General features: G+C 33.5%; 1 protein-coding gene across 3 annotated transcripts; it reads right to left on the bottom strand.

Annotated features, from left to right (window-relative positions):
* Positions 1-2931: 2931 nt before the first annotated feature.
* Positions 2932-26452, bottom strand: Prkaa1 (protein kinase AMP-activated catalytic subunit alpha 1). 3 transcript variants are annotated; one of them, XM_048814034.1, is made up of 8 exons: positions 26290-26452; positions 24631-24724; positions 21023-21167; positions 19051-19138; positions 11942-12166; positions 10181-10667; positions 9936-10062; positions 2932-6297 (listed from the first exon to the last, which is right to left on the bottom strand). In XM_048814034.1, the coding sequence occupies exons 2-8, from the start codon at positions 24688-24690 to the stop codon at positions 6053-6055; spliced, it is 1377 nt and encodes a 458-aa protein (XP_048669991.1). In that variant the 5' UTR covers positions 24691-24724; positions 26290-26452; the 3' UTR covers positions 2932-6052. The 3 variants fall into 3 exon arrangements, with proteins under 3 accessions (XP_048669991.1, XP_048669990.1, XP_048669992.1); XM_048814033.1 differs by lacking the exon at positions 24631-24724 and having other exon boundaries at positions 26290-26434; XM_048814035.1 differs by lacking the exons at positions 19051-19138; positions 21023-21167; positions 24631-24724; positions 26290-26452 and adding an exon at positions 16675-16857.
* Between the last annotated feature and the right edge of the window lie 627 nt (positions 26453-27079).

Genomic DNA, 27079 nt, shown 5'->3' with positions numbered 1-27079 from the left:
GATATATATATATATATATATATATATATATATATATATATATATATATATGAAGGAAAATGAGAGGGCAAATGTGAAATAGGTGTTCAGGAAATTGAAAAATGATGACTGTTAGTTTACTATATAGCTATATTATACAAAGGAAGACCCATTTCTGGAAACCAGGCCTTCTCTACCTCAGCACTACATATTAACATTTAGAACTAGATAATTCTTGGTTGAGGAAAGAGCCTCCTGTGCATCATAGAGTGTTTTTGCAGCATCACTGGTTTCTCTCCACCATAATATTTAATATTCACCACCATCATTACCAATGATGACAACCAAAACTTTTCCCCAGAGAATATCAAATATCCCCTAGAAGAAAAAATCTTCCAGAAACTCACTTATTGAGGATTTCTGATGTAAACCAATGATTCCTGAAAAGTGATCCTCAAACCCCTAAGAGTCACAAGACCTTTTCAAAGCCAAAACCATTTTCATACTCATGAAGACATCATTTGCCCTTTTCACAATGCTGACATTTGAACTGATGCTTAAAAAGGAATAGAGGGCAAAATTGCTGGCACCTCAGAATGAATTAAGGTAAATGATAGGGAACTCTACTGGTTGTCATATTCTTCCACCACACACTTGTGGCAAGAAAAATAAGTGCCACCACTCAAAAATATTCTTGACAAAGCAGTAAAAATTATTGTATTAAAATGATCCTTGACTGTATGTTTTCTCTCATGTGGAAGCCAGAGAGGGAAAGGGAAAAGAAAGGTGAAGAATTGAGGATCTCATGAAACTTAAGAGATAAGTAGAGAAAAGGGACCAGGAGGTGGGAAGGAGTGGGAGAAGTGCTGGACAGTGATATTGACCAAATTGTTGTTATATTGTGCATATATGAATATGTAACAAATCCCACCAATATGTACAACTATGATGCACCAATAAAAAACGTGGAAAGAGAAAAATAAATAAAATGATTCCTGAGTCCATTTTTGTTCTGGGGGGATTTGAGGGGAGTACTGGGGATTGAACTCAGAGGCACTCAATCCGTGAGACACATTCCCAGCCCTCTTTTGTATTCTATTTAGTGACAAAGTCTCACTGAGTTGCTTAATATATTGTTGTTGCTGAGGCTGGCTTTGAATTTGAGATCCTCCTGTCCCAGCCTCCTGAGCCGCTGGGATTACAGGCATGTGTGCCACCACACCCAGCAAATATATTTTTTAATATTCTGTGACAAAATGGGAAGTCTTCATAAAGTACTTCGGCTGTATACTAAAGTATGATGTCTCAAAGAAAAGCATTTGTGAGACTACGCTATAAACTGAAGTACATACTTTTTCATGGAACACAACTTTTATTTAGAAGCATTCACAAGCTTATTAGACTTGAAAATGAGAAAAGGGAGACTGTTACTTCAAGAGAAACAACTGACAGTGTTTACTACCAATGACAAAATTCAAGATTGTGAGCAAAAATTAGGGTTTTTGGGAAAAAAAAACTGTACTCACCACTGTGATCTTGACAGCTTCTGAATATTTCCAGACTTATTTAATAAGATCGGTAGTAGTGATGTTATCAGATATGACTATTTAGTTTGATTAAATGCATTTGTAAGAGCTGCTTAAGTAATATTTTCAAAATGACCAATGCATGATTTTGGTAGCTAGCCTCCAGTGAACCCCACTCCTAACATTCACAGCTTTGTGAAGTTCCTTCCCACTTGCACCAGGGCATGTGCCACCTACAGAACAGGGCATAAATAATAACATATCACTTCTCTTACACTAAGGTGGCAGCAGTGTTTCTTAATCTGAGGAAAGGTTGACATGGCCATGTTCACTGCAAACCTTGAAATTTTATTTAGTCCAATATTTATGATTTGTGCCCTTTTCTATAGGTTAGAATCTATTAAAACATTTAAATATATGTAATCTCCCCCAACAAGATGCTCAGAGCAGGATGTCTTGTGGTCACATTTGTAGTGCTTGATTCATAGCGGCCGCATGAGGAAATAACAGTTTACTGAGGGAAATGGAAATGGTGCTTGAGGCTGTGCCCCTTTTCTAGGGTTTCCTACATCCCTCAGGTAATTTAATCTTGATCCCCTCTAGTCTGACAAAGGCTTCCTCCCACAAAGTTTTTACAATCGCCCACCATCTCTGTTCTTTCTCTGGTCTATGATCTTTATTAACCTTTTGATCTACTTACCCCATTTCCTGTACTCTTTTTAGAGACAAACATGAACATCTTCCAAGTTGCTAAAAAAAATCTAAATTTATCACTTAGCATTTATTGGCATTTATAATAAACAGTTCAGTAGATATTGATTTTTCAAACACAATCTTTCCTGGTATAAATTTGTACAGAGTAAATACAAAGAGCAATAATTTCCCTAAAAGAACCTATATGCTACTCATAATGTTCTTTAATAATGTTCTTTAACATTGTTTTCTCTTGTTTTAAGGATTTAGAATGCCTACAATTTAGCTAAAGCCCTGCGTAACAATGCAGGATGAATTGTATGGATACAAGATTTAGTACTAACTGAATTCTAACAGTAATGGGCCCAAATCCAACGTTAGCTACTGATAAATGAAGCCGCTTTTGCTCTTTTTATTTTTTTAAGTTCATTTTATTTATTTATTTTTATGTGGTGCTGAAGATCAAACCCAGCACCTCTCTCACACATGCAAGGCAAGCCCTTTACCACTGAACCACAACCATAGCTTTTACTGTGTGTATATCTTAACATTTTGTTTAGGTGGTTGATTTCTAGATGAAATCGGAACTAATTTAGTGCAGACAAAAATCACAATATTTTAAGTACTCAAATTTGATCAAGCACTATACAGATAGTTGGCCATGAATAAACTGTCTCACCACACCCACCCTTTTTAGTTTTCCCAGAGGTTAAAAAAGAAAGACATTAACAGATGAAAAATGAAGTTTTTCTTTATTATGAAATTGTATACTCAAAGCATACACAATAAACCACAGATTGATTTTTATCCTACCTCCGATTTACATGTTATATGTGGAAGTTCATTCATTTTGTCAAGAAAACTCACAATGAAATTGAGATTCATATTTGGGTGGGGAGGTAGGGGAGAAGCTAACGAAAAAGATGTTTAGACCACACACATTTTTCTTTCATTCCAATGGTGTCACTTGGAACACAAATGGCAAGGAGTTCTACATCCAGCCACAGGCTACCAGGTGTTAATTCTGTGTGAATGGTATCACTACAAGATCAAAAAGGGCAGCACAAGGGAGGGAGGAAAGGGGTTTATATAAAATTATCTAAAACTCTGAAAAACTACAAAAGTATCTTAAGAAAAATATAATCAAAGTAAAAGCAATGGTATTTATTTCAGTGAAATTATTTTAAATTATATATGATATATTAAGCTCCTATATGTCCCAACTTGGTAGAAAAGTTCCTCTCAGTGAGAAATCAATTTTAATGGCAAAATTTTTACATATCAGTAAAATCTGTTATATTTAAAACTATGTATACAGTACATTTCTGGCAAAAACCTTATACATCTTTCATTCAAGACAAAGTAAAAATATGGTTGCATAAAATCACAAAAAATATAAATTGCTGAAAAGATAATAAAAAAAGATTTTAAAAAAGCATTTTCATTGACTTCCCTTACAACTTTAATATTAGTAAGAATCTGCAAACTACAATAAATTTGTGAAAATTCTGTTGTAACCTTGACACACTTAACCAAAAATTGTCTAAGCTTAAAAAAGAATTTACCGCAATAATCTGCATTACCATACTATTTGTACAAGTGCAATATTTAAACATCTTCAAAATAAATCTCAATAACTAAAATGAATCACAATAACTTAGAAGCAAAGTTCACAAAATTAACATTTTTAAGAAGGTCCTGTTTAATTGGTTCTTCCTTTTTTCTCTCCTCCTCACAAGAGTTTATAGAGTATTATTTAGTTCTATGTATAAATCTGTAACTTTAAAAATACAATATTCTGTTCTTAACATCAGTAATATAATGCTGCTTCCAGAGAGCCCAAGTAAATCGATATTCCCCAGAGGACTACATACAAGTTATAAATACAGTTTTGAACTCATATTTAAAAGGAACTTCAATTACTTTATACATCTTTCAAACCCAAAGTTGAAATAAAACAAGCCCTGAACCCCCCCACACAAAAAAAAATCAAGATTTTTGTTTTCAATTCAGTGCATCAGTCTAGAGGTACTGGAGTCACCATTAACTAGAATAACCATTTATGCAAACTATCAAAACATCTGATTACATTATTATCTGATAAGTGCTCACTGTATTTGCCAAAAACCATCCTAATACAAGGGGGAGGGGGTGGAGCTCCCTTGCAATGATAAAATGCAGTGCTGGAAAGTGAACCCAGGGCCTGCACATGGCAGGCAAGCACTGTATCACTGAGTTACATTCCCAAGCCCAATTTAAATTAAAATAATATAATGCAAATATGGAGAACACAGTATTTTTTATTTTTTATCAGGATACACATGATACCGATTGTATCTGAAGTGACTTTTAATATCTGCATTTACACCTGGTATATGATTCTTTACTAAGAAAAAAATATATAAATCAGGGATCTTAGTAAGAGTAAACATTTTTAGACAGTTTCCATAATGCTAATTTTTTAAAAAGTAATAAAACCTGAAACAAACTTGACCATTTAGAAGCACTGATTTATTCCACATTTTAGAAATAATAATAATGTTATATCTGACTAAAGAGAGATAATGAAATGCAACGTGTAAGCTTTAACTGGATCCTGGTTTGAAACGACAAGCTATGAAAGAAATTTGGAGGACAGATGGGGCAACTTAAATATGCAATAGCATTAGAAGATATTAGGGAATTATAAATTTTACAATGGATTTATAAGGGTTTTTTTTTTAAGGAGGATATCATTATGTTTTGGATATGCTTTAAGTATTCAGGGTAATAAACATCTATAGCATCCGAATGGTTAAGGAAAAAAGCACATATATAAACACAAATATATATGTATACCTATATGTTTATACATATATGAATATAAAGAAATCAAATATGGTAAAACATTAATTAATGAATCTAAGTAGTAGCTAAATGTGCTCACCAATATAGTCTTTCAACTTTTTCTTAAAACATGTTCAGAAAATAGTTTTAGGGAAAATCAGACCCAAGCACTTAAAGTCTGTAAGATGTATTCCTATGTCCTGAATGAATTTAAAAGATACACAATCAAATGATTAAAAATTTTTGCATACATTCAATACTGGCAGACATGATGAGCCAGAATAAGTTGTGGAATTGGCAAAAACATGATTTATTTACAGTATATGCAACTAGCTCTTAAAGCAAATAGAGTACTTTATATGCAAAGCATTAGGGGGACAAATTAACGATTAAACTTAGTGCCTAGAGTTTTTGAATATATAAATTTGTGTGTATTCGGACTTATCAAACTAAAGAAAAACTCTCATTTGAATCTAATATCTGATATGACTTATAATATAGAATTTGAAGAGAGAGATACAGAAGAAGTTATCCAGACTATTTATACTATTTAAGAATCTGAGGATCCCAGAAAACAATATCACCTATAAAGTTCTATGGAAATGCTAGGCAATATGTGTTGAATAAATTTATGAAGCAACACATCAACATGTAAGGATATATGAAGGCCTTTATGGTAAATTAATATTCTACAAAGCCCTATATACACTACATATAAAATAGCCAAAAATCAAGTGAGCCTGAGAGCTATAATCCATTGTGTATGCATTATATAATGCTGTATACCCACTGAACAACAAACAACAAAATGATCTTAATTTATTTCTGCACATTAGGCTTTTAACTACTAATCATATTTCAATCCCTGTGCAAATTGCATTCCAAAAGGCCAATCCTTGGTTATAATTATATATATATATATATATAATATGATATATATATATAAAAATTGATTACAAATGGAAGCATTTAGCTATAATTTACTATGCATGCTTATTGCTATTAAAGAAATAAGCAAGGTTTTAGGCTTACTGTGCAAGAATTTTAATTAGATTTGCACACATTTCAAAAAATTCTATTGTGTGACTTCCAGGTCTTGGAGTTAACTCAACAGGAGACGAGTCAAGTGAGGTCACAGATGAGGTAAGAGAAACTTCTGAGGATTTTCCTTGAGCCTCAGCATCTGAGTCATTCCTTTGGCAAGATCGATAGTTGCTAATTGATCCCGATCTCTGTGGAGTAGCAGTACCTGATTTGGCTTCTGTAATTTCATCTGGGTAAAAAGAATTTCAATTTATTATAATATATGACCTCCCCACAAGATTTTTTGAAATACTGAATTTGCTTCTTTAAATAAGAATATTGACCAGATATTCAAAACATGTTTATTTTAAACACCTTCGAAAACTGAAGCAATATGCCTGTGTTGAACTAGTCATCTTTTTTTAAACATAATACCTATTCTCCTAATACAGCTACTCATCAGTTTTGCAATCAAAGGTTAAGAACCCAGTAAACTAATAACCTGGGGTTTAATAAATACCATTTTTAGCAATAAGAATTAATCCTTTGGGGCTGGAGATGTGGCTCAAGTGGTAGCGCGCTCGCCTGGCATGCGTGCGGCCCAGGTTCGATCCTCAGCACCACATACAAACAAAGATGTTGTGTCCGCCGAGAACTAAAAAATAAATATTAAAAAAAAATTCTCTCTCTCTCTCTCTTTAAAAAAAAAAAAAAAGAATCCTTCTACATGAAAATCATAGCATTGATTCTCTTGAAATATGGAAGGTATAATGGGAATCATCTGATTCATACCTTATTTATTGATTTAAAAAAATACACCTAGATAAGTTGTTACTTGTCCAAGCAAAGAAATGAACAAAAATGTAAATTAGGTTTAAAACAGAAGTTTCCTCTAACTTCAGCTCAGTGATTTTCACTCTCTACTTTCTCATCTGCCTCATTTAAAATCTTATAAGTGAACAACAATTCCAATAAAAAAAAAAGAAAGAAAAAATAGGGCTGGGGTTATAGCTCAGAGGTAGAGCACTTGCCTCGTATACATAAGGCACTGAGTTTGATCCTCAGCACCACATAAAAAGTAAAGACTGTGTCCTTCTACAACTAAAAAAAAAAAAATTTTTTTAATTCAAAGAAAAACTATTGGAATCAAAATACAAAAATAGTAAATGGTCATTCAAATGTAAACTCAGGTACTAATAAATCTAGGCTTGCAAGTTTCACCCACACGTAATAAAAATAAAACCTATTCTATATCTCAAATTGTACTAGTATGTGTTAGCACACATTTGCTATCTGGATATACCCAGAAAATCAGGTTTAGCCAGCGTATCATAACTCAAACCTGTGCCTTTCTGATACTGAATAGGTACTATTTTTGAGTTTATAAAGAAGAATTCATAGGTGAAATTTTTCTAATAATTTTATATAATCTTCCATAAACAAAACTTAACTCAATTGATCTGGTCAATGAAGAGTAATAGTCATATCAGGATGCAAAATCAACATTAAAAAAAATCAAAAGCTTTCCTATATAACAATGATGAATTTGCTGAAAAGTAGATCAGAAAAAAATCCCATTCAAAATAGACCTTAAAAATAAAATACCTAGGAATAAATCTAACCAAGGAGATAAAAGACCTCTACAGTGAAAAGTATAGAACACTAAGGAAAGAATTGAAGAAGACACCAGAAGTCGAAAAGACCTCCCATGTTCAAGCATAGGCAGAATTGATATTGTTAAAATGGCATACTACCAAAAACATATACAGATTCAATATAATCCCCATCAAAATACCAATGATATACTTTACATTACTAGAAAGAAAAGGAAAAAAAAATGTCCATAATTCATTTGGAAGAATAAATGACCCAGAATAACCAAAGCAATTCTAATCTAAAAAAGCCGGGCTGGAGGCATAACAATTCAAATTATACTCCGGAGCAACAAAATCTATAACGTATTGATATAAAAAAACAGAGATATAGATCAATGGAACAGAATAGAATAAACAGAGACAAACCCACACTAGTACAGTCATCTCATCCTTGACTAAGGTGCCAAAAACATGTGGGAGAAAAGACAGCCTTTTTAACAAATAGTGGTAGGAGAACTGGTTATCCGTGTGTAAAAGAATGAGACTAGAACCTCATCTCTCACCCCGCAGAAAAGTCAATTCAAAATGACTTTGATATGAATCAAAGACCTAGGAGTTAGACCAGAAACTTTGCAACTTCTTGAAGAAAATGTAGTGTCAACACTCCAACATGTAGGCGTAGGCAAGAACTTCCTCTATAGGCCTAAAGCTCAGGAAATGATACCAAGAATTAATAAATGGAATAGCATCAAATTAAAAAGCTGGGCTGGGGATGTGGCTCAAGCTGTAGTACGCTTGCCTGGCATGCGTGCGGCCCAGGTTCGATCCTCAGCACCACATACAAACAAAGATGTTGTGTTCGCTGAAAACTAAAAAATAAATATTAAAAAAAAAAATTAAAAAGCTTCTGTACAAAAATGGAAACAATTCAAAATGTGAAGACAGAACCTATAGAATGGGGAAAATCTCTGCCAGCTACTCTTCTGATAGAGGATTACTAGCTAAAATATATAAAGAACTAAAAACACTCAATTAAATAAATACCAAAATCAAGTGGACAAATAAGCAAACAGACTCTTCTCAAAAGAAGAAGTACAAATGGCCAACAAATATCTGAAACAATGTTCAACATCTTTAGCAGTTAGGTAAATGCAAATCAAAACTACACTGAGATTTCATCTCTAGTCAAAATGGCAGCCATCAAAAATATAAATAATAGGGTGTGGAGAAAAAAGAATACTGTTACATTGTTGATGGGATTGTAAATTAGTACAACTATGTAATCAGTTTGGAGGTTCCTCAAGAGACTAGAAATGGAACCATCTTATGACCCAGCTATACCACACATCAGTATTCATCCTAAAGCATTAAAGTCATCTTACTATAGCAATACATGCGTACCCATGTTTATAGCAGCACAATTCACAATAGCCAAACCATGGAATCAGCCTAGGTATCTACCAATAGATGAATGGATAAAGAAAATGTGGTACATGAACACAATGGAGTTTTATTCATCCATTAAGAAGAATGAAATTATGTCACTTGCAGGAGAATGCATGGAACTTGAGAGCATTAAGTAAAATAAGCCAAACTGAGAAAGTCAAGTGTCATATGTTCTCTCACTTTGGAAACTAGAGAAGAAAACAGAAAATTCTAGGGAGATCAGAAAAAAAAATCCCATTCAAAATAGACCTAGGGGGAGGGGGTCAAAGGGAGACCAGTAGAAGAGGAAAAGAGATCAGGGAAAGGGAGAAGAGGGAAAGGGGAACTACTAGAGACTGACAGTGACCAAATTATACTATTATATCATGTGCATATAAGAATATATAACAATGAATCCACTATTACATATAAAACCAGGCACCAATAAAAAACATGGAAAAAAAGAATAGTTATAACCTTGTATTTAACTTTAAAACTAACAGTAAATAAAAACTTAACAGAAATGTGAACATTTATTTTATTTTATAATATTTTATCTTACCAAAATGAATTACAAAAAAAAAAAACACCAGAAATGTAGCAGAAAACTGTCATTTTAGGATCAAACTCTATCTTGGCTTTAAGGATTTTATAAAACAAATTTAAAATGACAGTAGACTATAAGATTATAAGACTAAATATATTCACAAATGTTATATCAAAAAGGCACAAAAAGTCACAATACATATTCCTTTGATACTGAACTACTAGGAATAAGTGAACAAGCTTCAAAAGAATCAAAGACTAAAGTCAAATTACATAACAAGTTCTAATAAACCATCTGTTGTATTTTATGTGATGTACATACCATCAATACTACGGAAATCCAGTAAGTAAGTTCTACTATCCACTTGGTATAACTGTAGACTCATTTTGGAGTATGTGCTTGTCACAGGATTCTTCCTTCGTACGCGCAAATAATAAGGGTTTACAACCTGGTGTATGATATTGACAAAAACAAAACAAAACAAAAACACCAAATCAATTCTTCTATAACATTTTTTAGACTACAGGTTTGCCAAATGTGTTAATACTCAGAATGCTCTTTCTTACCTTCCATTCATAATCCAATTGTTTAATTGCTCTACATACTTCTGCCATGATATCATTTGGCCTACTTTGGCTTCTAATTCCCAAATGCCATTTTGCTTTCCTTACACCTTGGTGTTTGGATTTCTGTGGATTTAATTCATCCAGAGTATGTCGTGCCCTTGGTGTTTCAGCAACCAAGAATGGCACTCTTTCAGGATGGGGTCGAGTTAAATGGTGATCATCAAGAAAGGAATCAGGTGGGCTTGTTGCCAAGTAGAAATCTTTGGCTTCATTCATTATTCTCCTATTATCTATGATAAGGTGATAGGCAACGGCCAAAGGGTCCTGGTGATTTCTGTTATAAAGGCAGCTAAGAACCTCCTCTTCTGAGCATTCAAATTTTTCACACACTTCTTTTAAGGCTTCGTCATCAATCATGGTTGAGCTATATGACGGATCCTCAGGGAAGAGATATTTTGGAAGATCCTGTTTAAACCATTCATGCTCCCTGAGAAAAATGTAGGATTAAAAGGATTTTGAGTACAGCCAGGAATAAAATCAACATCTTTGAGGAATTTAAGATATGGAGTAATTTATATTTATATCCATACTGTATTATCACTATCATATTTTTTTTTAGTTGTAGATGGACACAATGCCTTATTTTTAGTTATCCCACTCCTCAGAATATACCCAAAGGACTTAAAATCAGCATACTCTACTGATGTATCCACATCAATGTTTATAGCAGCTCAATTCATAATAGCTAAGCTATGGAACCAAGCTAGGTGCCCTTCAATAGGGCATAAACGGATAAAGAAAATACGGCATATATGCACAACAGAATATTACTCAGCCACAAAAACAGAATGACTTTGTGACTTTTGTCAGTAAATAGATGGATCTGAAGACTTATTATGCTAAGCAAAATAAAGCCAATTCCCAAAAACCAAAGGTCAATGTTCTCTCTGATTATGTGAATGCTAACATACAAGGTAGGGGGAGGCAAAGAATAGAAGTTCAGTAGATTAGACAAAGGGGAAGGAGGGAGGAGAGAACAGGAACAGGAAATGAACAGAAATAGTGGACTGATTCTGAAATAAATTTCCTATGTACTTACACTAATTAGAATAAGATATACTCTGTGTTTGTATAAATATGTCAAAATATACTCTACTGTATAACTAATGTATAACTAAAAAAAAAATAATTAAAAATCAGAAGAAAATTAAAGTAATATCCCACCAAGGTCCTGCTATTCTTTGTTAAATTTTTTAATGTTTTGGGACTCATGTGCAGTGCTGGACTCAAACAGGGCCTCATGAATGCTTGGTAAGAGATTTACCATTGAGGTATATATATCCCCAGTCTATCATTAGCTTTTTCTAATTTAAAAAGTAATACAATGAGGGGCTGGGGTTGTGGCTCATTGGTAGAGCGCTTGCCTAGCACGTGTTGAGGCACTGGATTCAATCCTCAATTCCACATAAAATAAATTAAAAAAATAAAGTCATGAAAAAAAAGTAATACAATGAAATTGTAACAATTTCAATACGGAGACATATAAGTAAAAAATAAAATCTCTCCCTCCAACCAATTTAACTTCCCTAAGTATCGGTTCAGCATGTTTTTAATACCACAATGAAATAAATGTGTTTATACCATGTAATTTTTTTCACATAAAAATGGATTACACTGTATATTCTATTCTACAACTTTTCTATTCACTTAATATAGATCATGGATATATTAGATCTGATATTTTCCAAACTGCTTTATTACCTGATATCTTTTATCGTGGCCCTCTTCATGGGATCCACCTGCAGCATATGTTTCAAAAGCCTAATCACAGAAGGATTTAAATACTGAGGAGTATAAAAAATCCCATCGCATATCTTCTTAAAAAGAGTTGGCACATGATCATCATCAAATGGAAGGGTTCCACACAATAAAGCATAGAGAATGACCCCACTGCTCCATATGTCTACCTCTGGACCTGCATATAATCTGTAATGGGAAATACCAATTGCATTAAATAATCATTAATGATGTCAGACTCCATCAAAAACTTTAAACATGGATATTTCATAAAGAATTATTATTTAAAATATGGGTTTTTATAGCTACTGTTGCAAATCACCCATAAACTTAATCTCCCATAAAATCTTAATTCAATCAGAACTATCTTAAAAACAAAAGTGAAGTTTTATAAATTATAGATCATAGCTAAAATTCTGTTCTTACACCCTCAAAGGATCCCACCAATAGAGCCAAACCTTGAACAAACAGATCACTATTGAATTTAAAACGTGGTTTTGTTACAAAGGAGATATTAAATTATTTAATGATATACAGAACCCATTGCTTCCCAACATACTGGAACCCCTTACCAAAATAAAAGTGGCTGAGAAAGTAGCCAAACTAAGTGGTTCATAGAATATTTTAAACTCTTATTAAGGTACACTATAGATATCTGCCTTAACTAGTTGCAGACTAGTTAAATCATCCATTCAGACTACCTTCAAGAGAAAAAAAAATTGATAAAATTAAATTGTTGAACTGTTCAATAAAGTAAAAGTTCTCACTCACTCAGACCTCAAATACTTCATCCAAACTAGGGAAATCAGATTTCAGTAATGGCAGTTGCACCATATGCATAATCATAACACATCTCATTTTTATTTAGTTACACTCTACCCAGTTTCCAGGACCTGAATGTTTTCCTCTCAAAATAATTAAGATCAACAGACACAAATAAAATGGTGATTTAAAAATAATTTTGGGGTGATTGGGGTTGTAGCTCAGTGGTAGAGTACTTGCCTCCGATGCGTGAGGCACTGGGTTTGATCTTCAGCACTACATAAAAATAAATAAATAGATAGATAGATAGATAAAGATGTTGTGTTTATCTACAACTAAAAATTTTTTTTTAATTTTTTTGATATTAATAGAAAAGATAATGATGAAAGATGACAAATCTAAAATTAGGTATTCCTGCCTTATTCAAAGTTAAACTTTTACACATATATCATTTCTTTGGGCAGTCTAGGAAAACAAACTTATGAAAACAAAAAAAAATTTGTATTCTGAGTTAATCAAGATATGAAACATTCAAAGATGTGCTTTCAATGAAAAGTTATTAAAAGTTGTAATGGTTGGGCTGGGGATATGGCTCAAGCGGTAGCGCGCTCGCCTGGCATGCGTGCGGCCCGGGTTCGATCCTCAGCACCACATACAAAGATGTTGTGTCCGCCGAAAACTGAAAAAATATTTTTAAAAAAGTTGTTATGGTTAATTGTCTACTTGATTGGATTAACATATGCCAAAGACTAAGAGGCTCCTGAGTGTGTCAAGGAATGAATGGAAGTGGGACAGCAAATTGATATAGAAACCCTCCCTAAGCATGGGCAGCACAGTCTAATAGGAAGGTGGCTTGGATGGAATAAAAGTTGGAAGAATAAGAAAGTAGCAGCAGATGCAAGCTTGATTCTTCTTGAATGGGTTTTGTTGTTGTTGTTTTTAGTTGTCAGTGGACCTTTATTTTTATTTATTTACATGTGGTGCTGAAAATGGAACACAGTGCCTCACACCTGCTAGGCAAGTACTCTACCACTGAGCCACAACCCCAGCACTTGAATGGGTTCTTGACTGCTGCTGCAGTTGCCAGAGGCTATCAGACTCCTGCTCCATCACTCTCTCGATTCATACTCTGCCAGTGATTCTCTAGGGAGTTTCCAGAAGCCTTTGTCTGGGCCTAGGGTCACATCTTTGATCCCCCTTGTTCTGAGGCTTCAACCTCTTGGATGGCACAACTACTGGTTCCTCCAGCTCTCCAGCCTGCAGACAGCCATTGTAGACTATCCAGCTTCTGATTATGCAAGCCAATCCAATAAATCTCACTTTTATAATCATATATCCTGTTAATTCTATTCCTCTAGAGCATACAAAAGTTAATTATAAAATCTAGCAAACAAACTTATTTCTCTGTTTTGTTTTCTTTCAGTGGTAAAACAGTTATTCCTTAAAAATTGTTTTCCAAGCTATTTTAAAAAGCTGTCCTGTGCAAATATCCTCATGTTCTCTATACTGATGGTTAGCAGATTGAGAGGGCAGAATTCTTACAATACTACAATCTCTAAAACATATAAATAAAGAGAGCATAAATGAAGTCAGAGGATTTATTTTTTTAATGGGGCACTATAATTCAACGTAAGAGGAAAATTTATTTTGATATATCTGTACACGCACAAAACATAATTTGGTCAATTTCATTCTCCAGAACCTCCCTATTTTCTACAGCACTGCTTTTTGCTCATGATTGCTTTGGATTTTCTGGGTTTTTTATTCTTCCAAGTGAATTTTTAGGCCTGCTTTTCCTAGTTCTGTGAAGAATGGCATTGGTATCTTGGTGGAGATTATACTGAATCTGTATATGTATATAATCTGTACCTGTAATATGGCCATTTTTAACAATATCAATTCTACCTATTATTGAACACACAAGGCCTTTTTATCACTTAGTGTCTTCTTCAATTTCTTTCTTCAGTGATCTATAATTTTCATGGTAGAGGTTTTTTACCTCATTGGTTAGATTTATTTCCAGTTTTTCATTTGTTTGAGATTTCTATGAATGAAATTATTTTCCTTATTTCTTTTTCACCGGATTCATTATTGGTGTATCATTACTATATACTAATTTTGTATTCTGCTACTTTTCTTTTTTTGTTTTAATTAGTTACACATGACAGTACAATGACCTTGACATATCATACATTTGAATCAGATGGGATATAATTTCTCATTTTTCTGAGTGTACAGGTTGCAGAATGATATTGGTCATGCAGTTGTATACCACTACTTTTCTGAATATGTTTACCAGACCCAGAAGTTTTCTGGTGGAGTTTTTTGGTTCTTCTAAGTACAGGAACATATCAATTGCCAACAGTGATAATTTGATTTCTTCCTCACCTATCTGTATCCCTTTTATTTCCTTCCCTTGGCAATTGCTCTGGCTAAAATTTCAAGTACTATATTCATTTTAGAGGGAATGCTTTCAGTTTTTCTTCATTCAGTATGATGTTGGCTTTGGGTTTATCAATAAACAGCCTTTGTGGCTTTGAGGTAAGTTCCTTCTATCCCTAGATTCTTCAGTGTTTTTATCATGAATGGCTGCTATTATGGTTAAGATATGGTGTCCCCCAAAAGCACATGTGTGTGGCAGTGCAAGAATTTTCAGAGGTAAAATTTGATTATGAGGTATGACCTAATCAGTGGATTAATCCAGCAATGTGAACTAACGAGGTGGTAACTATGAGCAGGTAGGGTGTGGCTGGAGAAGAAAGGTCACTGGGGGTCACGCTTTTGGGTTTATATTTTGTCCCTGGTTATTAGCAGAGCTCTCTCTCTGCTTCCTTGTTGCCATGTCGTAAGCTGCTTTCCTCTGCCACACCATTCTGCTTCAACTTGGGCCTAGAACTATGGAGTCAGCCATCTCTGAATTGAGATCTCAGAAACCATGAGCCAAAACAAATTTTCCTTCTCTTTTTTTTCAATGTCCTGGTTCAACTTTAGTGTCTAGAAATGTTACCTATTTCATGTACATTTTCCAACTTATTGGAATATAAGTTTTCAAAATAGTCCTAATAACCCTCTGGATTTCCATCATGTCTGTGGTGATATATCTGGTTTTCATGAAATAATTTAATTTTACTAATTTGGGACTTTTTTTTTACTTTTGGTTAGTTTGATTAAGGGTTTATCAATCTTGTTTGTCTTTTTAAGAATGAACTGTTACTTTCACTGATCCTTCATATTTTTTTATTCGCTATTTCATTAATTTCAGCTCTGAAAATATTTCCTTTCTTCTATTGATTTTAGAATTGGTTTGTTATTTTTCTAGGAATGTAGATGCATCACAAGGTTGTTTATGTAGGATCTTTTTGATTTTTTTCATGTAAGCACTCATAGCTATAAGTTTTTCTCTTAGAATCACTCTCAGAATGTCCTAGAACTTCTGGTATGCTGAGTCTTTTCAAATTCGATTCTCAAAACCTTTGAATATCTCCCCAATTTCTTCTATTCATCCTTCAAAAGTGTATTGCTCAGTCTCCATGAGTTTCTATAGTTTCTTTACTTTTTCTTGCTGTTGATTTCTAATTTCAATCCATTATGATTTAATAAGATTCAAGGAATTATATCTATGTTTTTGTTACTTGCTAACATTTGCTTTGAAGCCTAAAATGTGCTCTATTTTGGAGAAAGTTCCAGGAGCAGCTGAGAAAGATATTCAGTTGTTGGGTGAAATAATTCATTTATTCTGTAAGTCCACCTGCTATATAGTATTTTTCACATGTGAAGTGTCTTTGCTAATTTTAAATCAGAATGATCTGAGAATGTACTGGGATCTATCTGAGCATTTATGTCAAGTAGTGTTTGTTTTATGTAATTAAGTGAACTGACATTTGGGGCTTATACAGTTACTATCATTATATCTTTGTGCTGGATTGTTCCCATACCAGTATGTAGCAGTCTTCTTTTTCCCTTCTAATTCATTTTGGCTTGAAGTCTGCTTTGTCAGATATGAGAGTAGTTGCTACTGCTTGCTTTGAAGCTCCATTTGCAAGGAATATCATTTTCCATCCTTTCATTTCTGGCCTGTGGATCTCTTCACCTGAGAGGTCTATCTCTAGCAGGCAACACATAATTGGATCTTGTTTCAAATCCAATCTTCCAGTCTCTGTCTTTTAATTGGAGAGATAAGACCAAAATTTACATTCAATTTTATTACAGAAAGGTATTTATTATTTCCTACAACTTTCATTTATTTCTAATTGTTTAATCTAATCCTAATTCTCACATGCTAGTACTATTCTTCTAATATTTATTCTTCCCTGAGCACTGTTGTTTTTTTTTATTGTTTTGTTTTTTATCTTCTTCATGTAGGATTTTTTAAAGTATATTCTGCCACATTGGCTTAGCAGTCCTGAATTCATTCAGTTTATGATTACCTTGAAAGTTGTTTATTTCTTCTTTGATTCTGAAGGATAGCTTTGCTGGATATAGCAAACTTGGTTGAAGTTATTTTCTTTAAGGGCATAATACATATCATTTCAAGCCCACCTGGATTCCAGAGTTTCTGCTTAGAAATTGGATGTTATTCTGATTGGTTTATCTCTAAATGTAAAATGATGTTTCTGAGACTTTTAAAATTCTATCCTTGTCCTGGATGTTAGACATTTTACTTATAAAGTATAGCAGAGAGTTTTGGTTTTGGTTTTGGTTTTGTCTATTTGGAGTTCTAAATGTCTCCTATATCTTGGGAATTAATTTCATTTCCAAAATTTTAAAATGTTTCTGCTCTTTTTCCATTAAATGGGTTTATCTATGCCCTTAACCTGTATTTCTGGCTCCTGCCTCAATGCTAATTATTCTTAAGATTGTTCTCTTAATGTCATCCCAGAGTTCTTTTTTATTCTTATCATAGATTCTTTCTTTCTTTTATTTTTAATACATCTGAATATTGAAGACTGGCAACCTTGCCTTTAAGATCTGAGATTCTATCTTCTACTTGGCCTAATTCTTTGGAGGGACTTTCAACTTAATTTTTTATTTGATATTGAGTCTTTGGCTTTTAAGATTTTTGTTTGACTCTTTTTCAGAATCTATTAAAATGCTCTTTAGTATCCTATAATTTCTCCCTTAGTTCATTCCTTAGATCTGTAAATTCATGAATAATTTTAACAACCAACTTTTTAATTTCTTTCTCTGATATTTTATTCATTTCAATTTCTGGATTCATTTATTGGAAGATTATAAGCATATGGAGGCATTTTGTTGGCCTGCTTCACGATGTTTCTAAGGTCCTATATTATACATCTGTTGTGATAAATTCCATTTTCTCTTTTATGGATTCTGTTTCCTTTTATAATGAGTAGTTATCTGTTCATAATAAGCCCTGGGCTGGGAGTTTATCTTAGCTTCAACACATAAAATCAGCATAATCAAAGTGCTAAGTTTTGGCCAAGTACAGTGGCATTTGCCTATAAGCCCAGCAGCTCAGGAGGCTGAGGCAGGAGGATCCTGAGTTCAAAGCCAGCCTCAGTAACTTAATTAGGCCCTAAGCAACTCAGCAAGACTCTGTCTCTAAATAAAATATAAAAAAGGGCTGGGGATGTAACTCCCTGGTTAAGCACCCCTGGATTCACTCTCTGGTACTAAAAAAAAAAAAAAGTGCTAAGTTTAACCACCCAGTACCCCTTTAGGAGGACAGTAACCACCAGTAGTAATGGTAATTTAAAAGCAAACCATATGCTTAAAAAGTTATCACTATTGATCTCTACCACACTATTAACCAAAGAAATGGAGTGAGAATCTGAGGATTTTATAAATATTTCAGTCCAATTTCCCAAGAAACAGTTTCATTATGAAACCCAAAACTACTACAAAATACCATCTGTTTGAAAAATTAAAGTACACATTACATTACACTTTCAATTCTTCATAGGTAAAGAATAAACCAGTTCTAACTAGTGAGTATTTCTATATTACCCATGTTTTTCAGTGTCTTCACTACCTGCACCTAAAACACATCAGCTTTAAACCTTCAATTTTTTCCACAAGGGAAAAAAAATTAAAGTACTCTCTTCTAAATGCTTTAACATAACATTAATTTTCAAGCCAACTTCGTACTCTATCTTAATCTTTTCCACCTACGTTTTATTCTTAAAAACAGAATACTTACAGATTAGAAAATAAGCCTTATATTTCTTTCATTTATTAGAATTTAATGATACTGTATTTCTTTCCTTTCACTAGAATTAAATATGACAAAATCTAGGAGAAAAAGTCAATTATTATAAATGTAATAGGAGTTGGATGGTATCAAATACTACCTTCCTGAAATTACTTCTGGTGCAGCATAGTTGGGTGAGCCACAACTTGTTCTTAAAAATTCACCATCTGACATCATGTTTGAAAGACCTGAAAGTGCACAAAAACAGCTAGTCAGGATTTCCTAAGGCCGAAAATAAAAACAAAAGCCCATTAAATGCAATTGTTTTATGTGATGAATCATTTTCTGTGCTTCAACAAAATCATATCGTCTTTATTCCCAAATATTCTGCCACTATGCCCTAAAATGTATAAGTTATTTCAACTTTTAAAGTTAGTGTATTGTTAGAGCTTAATGAGTATATATTAAACTACTGGTTATTTTGTTTACTACATTGAACTTGTCATATATAAGCTTTATTAATATAGAAGCTGCTAGGGAAAATAATCTCAAATAGATGAATAGAATGACTAAAATCTAAAGTTTCTATTAACTCAATTCTGATTCATCAAAAACAAAAAACAGCCGGGCACAGTGGCACACGCCTGTAATCCAAGCAGCCAGCAGCTCGGGAGGCTGAGGTAGGATATCAAGTTCAAAGTTAGTCTCAGCAACAGCAAGATACTAAGCTACTCAGGGAGACTCTGTTTCTAAATAAAACACAAAATAGGCTGGGGATGTGGCTCAGTGGTTGAGTGCCGCTGAGTTCAATCTCCAGTACCAAAAAAAAAACAAATCCAGTAATTTTTAATCTGAATGTTTCCTCATACTTGTACTCCAAAAGGAAATCTTTATCTTCTCAGAAATGTACTCTATATAAAGATACTCATGCCAGCTCAGGAACAAGGAATTTCAAAGGAAAAACTAAAACAAAAAATGTAGCTCAGGATTGTTAGCACTGTTTAGTAAATCACCATATAATTACAATATATGCAAGAAAGCTGAGAAAAATATCTACAAGAATTTCTTCTGATTTGAATTACAGCCAACCAAAATAAGAGAGTTTCAAAGATTCATTTTTCTCTGAGGTTCAATAATGTTAGGGGCAATCTATATATGAAATAAAATTAAATTCATAAATTGGGGCTGGCGTTACGGCTCAGTATAGAATGCTCACTCAGCGTAGACTGCTCGCCTAGCACATGAGAGGCACTGGGTTTGATCCTCAACACCACATACATACATACATACATACAAACATACATAAATGTATGTGTCCAACTACAACTTTAAAAAAATACATTAAAATGTTTCTTAAGCAGAAATTAGATTTTCTTGCTGGGGATTGTGGCACATGCATATGATCCTGGTGGCTCAGGAAGCCAAGGCAGGAGGATCTCAAGTTAACAGCCAGCCTTAGCAACTAAGTGAAGCTCTAAACAACTTAGTGAGACAATGTCTCAAAATAAACAAAGTGGTTGAGCACCTCTGGGTTCAATTCCTGGTACCAAAAAAAAAGAAAGAAAGGAAGAAAGAAATGAATTAGATTTTCTTATGTAGCTCACAGTCTTGCTTTCAATTTTTAAGGAATTCCATCCCACTCACTTTCCTTTCCATACTTGATCAAAAGAATATGCTGGAATAAGTTTGGTACCTTCTTTCATATGATCCATCTAATGCTGCCAACTTCAATTGTTTATCTACTATCATAAAATTCAATTTTAAAGAAATAAGTTTAAGAAATAGCAATGAAGCAGAGAAATATTCAACACTGATCCTAAAAAATGCTTTATTATTTCTTTAAAAACCCTTGATAATGAGTTGTTACTTTTATGCCATCAAATTTTATGCTTTTTCCGCAGCACCACCCCCCCAAAAATAATTTATGCTTTGTATCATTTAAATCATTTAAATGTGATTCAACACATATAAAAACGCATAAAAATGAAGAAAGAATACCTTATTTTTTTTCCTTTTTTCATGCTCATGTTTAGTGACAAAACGGGATACTTCTATTACATAAAAGCCATCTGAAGAATGCTACTTATCTTGTTAAACATAATGAACACATGAAACTGTAAAAATATCCTTACCAAAATCAGCTATCTTTGCATTCATGTGTGCATCAAGCAGGACATTTTCAGGTTTCAAATCTCTATGTACTACCATATGCCTGTGACAGTAATCCACACCAGAAAGGATTTGTTGGAACAGACGTCGACTTTCTTTTTCATCCAGCTAAGAAAAGCAGAGAAGTACAGGTGTGTCATTAAAAAACAAAATGAAGAAAAAACTCCTATCTATTATTCTTCAACTTATATAAACTATCAAAATTCATGAAACCTTCCAGATGAACTTTGTTCATGAGATATTTTTGAAAAGGTAAGGAGATATACATGCCCAGCAAAACAAGAAATGCTAAGAGGATTTCTGGACCCCAAATCAGCAATCCAATTTTCTAATCCTATCATTTGCATATGAGTACATTTATCAGCTTGCAATCTTCTACATCTCATGACCTATTTCAAATAGTTTCAATTTCTAATTGAAACAAACTAGACATGTTTTTGCCTATAAACTAGAAACATTTATTCCTCCTTCCTTTTAACAAATATTTACTAAGCGCCTTCAATGTGCTATATCATTTAATCATTGTTTATACAGCAATGGATAAAATAAAATCCCTAATCTAGTTGTCAAAAATAAGGCAACAAAAAAGTCAAGTAACATCAAGGAGTGACAGCACTCTGAAGAAAAATAAAGAGTAAGAGAAAGTGATGCTGGGAATGGGGGATACAACTTTATAAATAAAATTTAAGTATTGTTAATGAATTAACAAGCAGCCATATTATTATATATCCTGAAATTAAAAATGTTTTAATTTTAACAAAAGAAAAATCTTAATTTGTCTCATAAATATAAAAGCATTTTTTAAAAATCTACGCTACAACTACCTTTGTAAAATTATTCTTAAAAGTTTCTCTATTCAGGGCTGGGGATGTGGCTCAAGTGGTAGCGTGCTCGTCTGGCATGCACCGGGCACTGGGTTCGATCCTCAACACCACATAAAAATTAAAAATAAAGATATGTGTCCACCTAAAACTAGAAAATAAATATTTAAAAAAAAAAAAAGTTTCTCTATTCAGGACTGGAGTTGTGTCTCAGTTGTAGAACGTGTGCCTAACACATGTAAGGCACTGGGTTCAATCCTAAGCATCACATACTAAATAAAGTTATATGTTCACCTATAACTAAAATATTTTTTAAAACTTTCTCTATTCATATTTTCTTAAATTATGATGCTTTCTCAACATAATGGTTATTACTTGCACATGCCTATTCCAAAGAAGTCATATTTTAAAAATAAGCTATTAATCTTCTAAGCAAAGAACTCTTACATGCAATGCTAACTCATGAATTAGCATTCTAAAATCAGAATTCCACAGCTTAACTGGCATGATAATCTGAGAGGAAAAGAAAAACTAGTAATTTCTTTTGAAAAATTAAAACTACTATTGAAGTGCTATATAATCCTTTGGGGAAAAAATGCTAATATTTTAACAATTTAACACCTTTATTTCTTCAAATGAAAGTATGAGAGAAAGGGTATCTGTTCAAAATATGAAAATACAAAATATGAAACATAAAATCAGTAAGTAGTTTAAAAAAATAAAAAATACTACATTTGCAAAGACAGTATAAAAGGATGGAAGAGATTTTATATAAAGGAAGATTAGAAAAGTGAAAGTATATTTCCAGTTCAACATCACAGACTACATCTTTTACCTCCACTCCTTAAAATATCACTAAAATTACATCAGCAATAAAAATGGTATATAAAACATAAAGAAAAAGAGAAGAAATGGCAGTCATAAACAGGAGTTACCACATTGGACAGTGGGTAAATGGTGATAAAGATTTAGCCAACAAGAAAAAGGTGAAACCTAAGCCTACGGGGGAGAACAAAATCATCAGCACACAGAATCCTGAAAAGGCTTAGAAAATGGAAGCATCACACACTTCTGAAGGCAGAAGTAAGAAGTGGGCTGAAAACAGGATAAATGATTAAGGCAAGGAGCCTTTAAATTCACCCCTATCAGGAAATAAGACCAATGGTTTACTCTAGTAAGACTGAATCAGTATATCCTCAAGAACACCACACAGGAATAAGGCACTTTGAGGACACCATGTGGGTTAAGTGAAAGTCAACATATTAACTAGTGAGACTTTTCGCTTCCCCAATTAGCTCTGACAGCTCAACTAATACTTTCAAGAAAATTGGAAGTATCTTGTGCAGCAAATATCAGACCCAAGAAAAAATAGTTGTTATTACTGACATTGGTGTACACTAATAAAATGAATAGGTTCCTACCAATTCAACCTACAGGAAGGCCCACCAATCAGTTAAGACCTACCCCAATAAGCTTGGTATTTAGTAGTTCACTCTTAAGAACTTAAGTGACAGTCAGGCCGTGAATGAATTAGTGGACAACTCTAAGAAGGGCCATGAACAAAAGACAGGCCATAAAATGAACAGAAAAAACTGATGAGCAAAAAGCACAGAAGGTACAGAAACAGTGCAAGGAATAGAAGACAACCATTTAAAACAAAAAACAAAAAACTCTCATCCTCAACCAAGTAAGGTTACTACATCCATGGAGCAAAAAAATAGCAGACTTTTTAAAGAAAAGTTGATTTCAGAAAGCAAGAAAAACCTCTGATATATCAAATATGAAAGCTGAAATTTTAATATGCAAAAGGAAAAACTGAAAAACATCCCACAATGCAAAACACAATGGCCAAGAAATGAAAATGGAAGTAAAAAGATAAAAAAACAAGATATCAATTCAACTTGTGCCTGTTTCCAGTTTTCCAGGCAGAGCTTTTCTGGGGGATGGGCAGAGAAACAGATAAAGGGAATACCTGAAATATAAATGAGCCATGTTAAGAAACAGTAAACTAAAAATTAACTTGGTTATTGAGTTTGATTTTGATTAAAGTAAACATATGCTATACAAAATGAATGAATGAATAATATATATAAGTTTACACTGGGAATGTGAAAAATTGTTTTCTCAGTGCTAAGCACAGCTATTTCACAAGGGGATTTTGTGTACCAGATAACCTGGGTATGAGAAAAAATATGGAGAGTAAGCAATGTTCAGTTTTTAAATCTGTACTTATGGTACTGTTCATGATCCTTCCAGCTCTAAATTCTTTTAAGTCTAATTCCTACCTCCTTCATGGAGCCTGTTCTTACTACTCCAGGTACATCAGATTTCTGAAACCAAAAAATGAATGCAATTTAATGTGGCTAGGGTTGACTAGCAAGCCTAGATCTTTAAGTATTTAATAATATATTTTTAGGATTAATTATATCCTTCAAGATACATATTTAAAGTATTTATATATCCCAAAAGCATAAGTTCAAGGATTATGAGTTCTGGAGTCTTGATCCAACTCTGTCATTGATAAAGCATGTGAACTCGAGCAAATGTATACACTATGAGGCTCAATATGCATATCTGTTAAGTAGGCTAAACAGGTTGTCTTTCTAACTGTAATCTATGATTCTAAACAAATATATAACTAATGGAACTGGTTATAAACTAGACCTCTTGAAACTTTTCTGACATTTGGGTGCCAGTAAGGGATAACGGGAGTTACAAAACATATACAGGATTAAATCAGAACTGCTTACCCTTCCATTTTTACAGATATAATCAAATAGCTCTCCTCCTGAGACATATTCCATCACCATGAAAATATCAGATGGTGTACTGATGACCTGGTACCTGGTGAGAGAAAACATTATCTACTAATATTAAAACATGTATATTCATTCATTCAATAATATTTAGTACACCTATAATATACCAGGTACTATGCTAGGAGCTGGGAAAACTGCAGGAACAAAACAAATTCTTGCTCTTGTGATGTTCATAGTCCAGAAGAAGGGAAACAGACACTAAATAAATGAGCAGTATCTCAGGTGGCACAACACGCTATGAACAGAAATAAAGCAAAATCTACACAGAATGCTCAAGAAAGGCTTCTAATAAAGAAGTATTTGAGTAGAGCCTAGAGGAAGTAAAGGAACAAACTATGCCATTATCTGGGAGGAAGGTGAACCAAGCAGAGGGAACAAAAAGTACAAAGGTCCCAGTAAGCCTGCTTGGCATGTTCAAGGAATGGGAAGGCGGCATAGGTAGAGTAACCTGGGAGAGAACTAGGATATGAAGCAAAAGAATAACTACAGGCCAAAGGACAAAGAACTTTACAAGCCATGAAAAGGCTTTGACTTTCACTTGAAGGAGGATGAAAAGGTATTGAAGATTTTTAAGTAATCTTATGATCTGGCATTTTAGGATAAGTGGCAGCAGGGTGAAGAAGTGAATGTGGAGGCTAAAGGCTATTACAGTAGTCCATGAAACAGATGAAAGTGGTTCAGATCAGTTAGATGATGATAAGAACTAAGAAACAGTCAGATCAGAAAGATACTTTGAGGGAAAAGATGAAATGGATGGTAGGAACTGAGAGAAATAGGGAGGTTAAGGATGTTTCCCAAGTTTTTGTCCTGCAACTAACTATTAACTGCGATGGCAAAAACTGTGGGAAGAGCAGGTTTTAGAGGGTAACAAAGAGTTCAGATTTGACCATGCAGAGTTTGAAATGTCTTGTGGACATCCAAACACAGATTAAAAGTAAACAGTGCACACAGTAGTCCAGAGTTTGTAGAAGAGGTTTCAAAGAAGGAAATGTGCATTTAGGGTCACCAGCATGTGGGTGATATTTGAAACCACTTTAACACATGAAAAGAGTGAGTGAAACAAATTTCAGTTTCAGCCACTTCAACAAAAACATCTGAACACATTTAAATTGTAGCCTATATAATAAAGGAGGAGCTGAGCAATAAATAGATTATCTGCAAACCCTACTATAGTAAGATAATGGCTTTTTGAAATACTAGATTTCTGAAATTTTGATATTCATATGATCAAATATAAGAATATAGGGAAAACCCCTTCCTAGTGCATTACCTCTAGTAAAGCTAATTGATAATATATGGAAATTTGGAGGCTGAGATTTTTACATCAAATCAATTGTTGGTTCCATAACAAAGAAGTACTAAACATTATCTATTAGAAGGGCATCTATCTGTTCAGAAGACAGGAAAGAATGAGGACAACAATAACATGTACAAGGTTAAAACATGAAGACAGGCATAACTGACAATGAATGAAGTTAGATAAATACATGAACAAGAAGAAATTTTTCAGGAAACAGGATGAAATGACAGTCATCTTTCTCAAAGTGATGAAAAGATGAATGGACTACATTTAATATAAATAGAGCTTACAGCTTAATTATATGAGGATGCCTGAAAAGCTTGAGGTTTTGAATTTCTCTGCGGATCTTTCCTACCACATCCAGGCTTCGAATCTTCTGTCGATTGAGTATCTTCACAGCAACTTTATGCCCAGTCAATTCATGTTTACCAACTGTAAGAGAAATAATTTTAATAAATTAGTGCCAGACTTGATTAATAATATATATTTAGATACATTCTAAGAATAATCTTAGCATTCTCAGAATATACTTGAGAAGATTTAAACATTTTTTTCTCTTCTACCTAATTTTACTACTAAAGGTTTAGATGTTTAAGAGTGATTCAGGGGGCTGGGGTTGTGGCTCAGTGGTAGAGCGCTTGCCTCGCATGTGTGAGGCCCTGGGTTCGATTCTCAGCACCACATAAAAATAAATAAATAAAATAAATGTATAAAAAATGCTTTAAAAAAAAGAGTGATTCAGTGGGAAAACAAATAGTAGTTTCTCTGAGATAATAAAGCTGGAAAACCAAGAGGATAGAAAAAGACTTCCTTTTTGCTGTATGCTTTTGTGTCCTTTTAAATTTTTTTCTTTTTTTTAAAAACTATCATACATATTAATTTGAACCTTTTATCTTTTGGTGTACAGTTCTATGAATTTTAACACATGTAAAAACTGGTGTAACCACCATACTAATCATATGATACAGAACAGTTACATTATCCCCCCTAAAAACTTCCTCATGGCATAGACGCATTTCCCCTATCGGTAGCTTCTTGATACTTTTCAATCTTTTTTCATGGACGTGTGGTTTTCATTTT

This window comes from Marmota marmota, unplaced genomic scaffold, assembly GCF_001458135.2.
Source record: "Marmota marmota marmota unplaced genomic scaffold, marMar, whole genome shotgun sequence".
Lineage (NCBI taxonomy): Eukaryota > Metazoa > Chordata > Mammalia > Rodentia > Sciuridae > Marmota > Marmota marmota.
The sequence above is the reverse complement of the archived record's forward strand: the minus strand, read 5'-3'. Positions and strand labels throughout refer to the sequence as shown.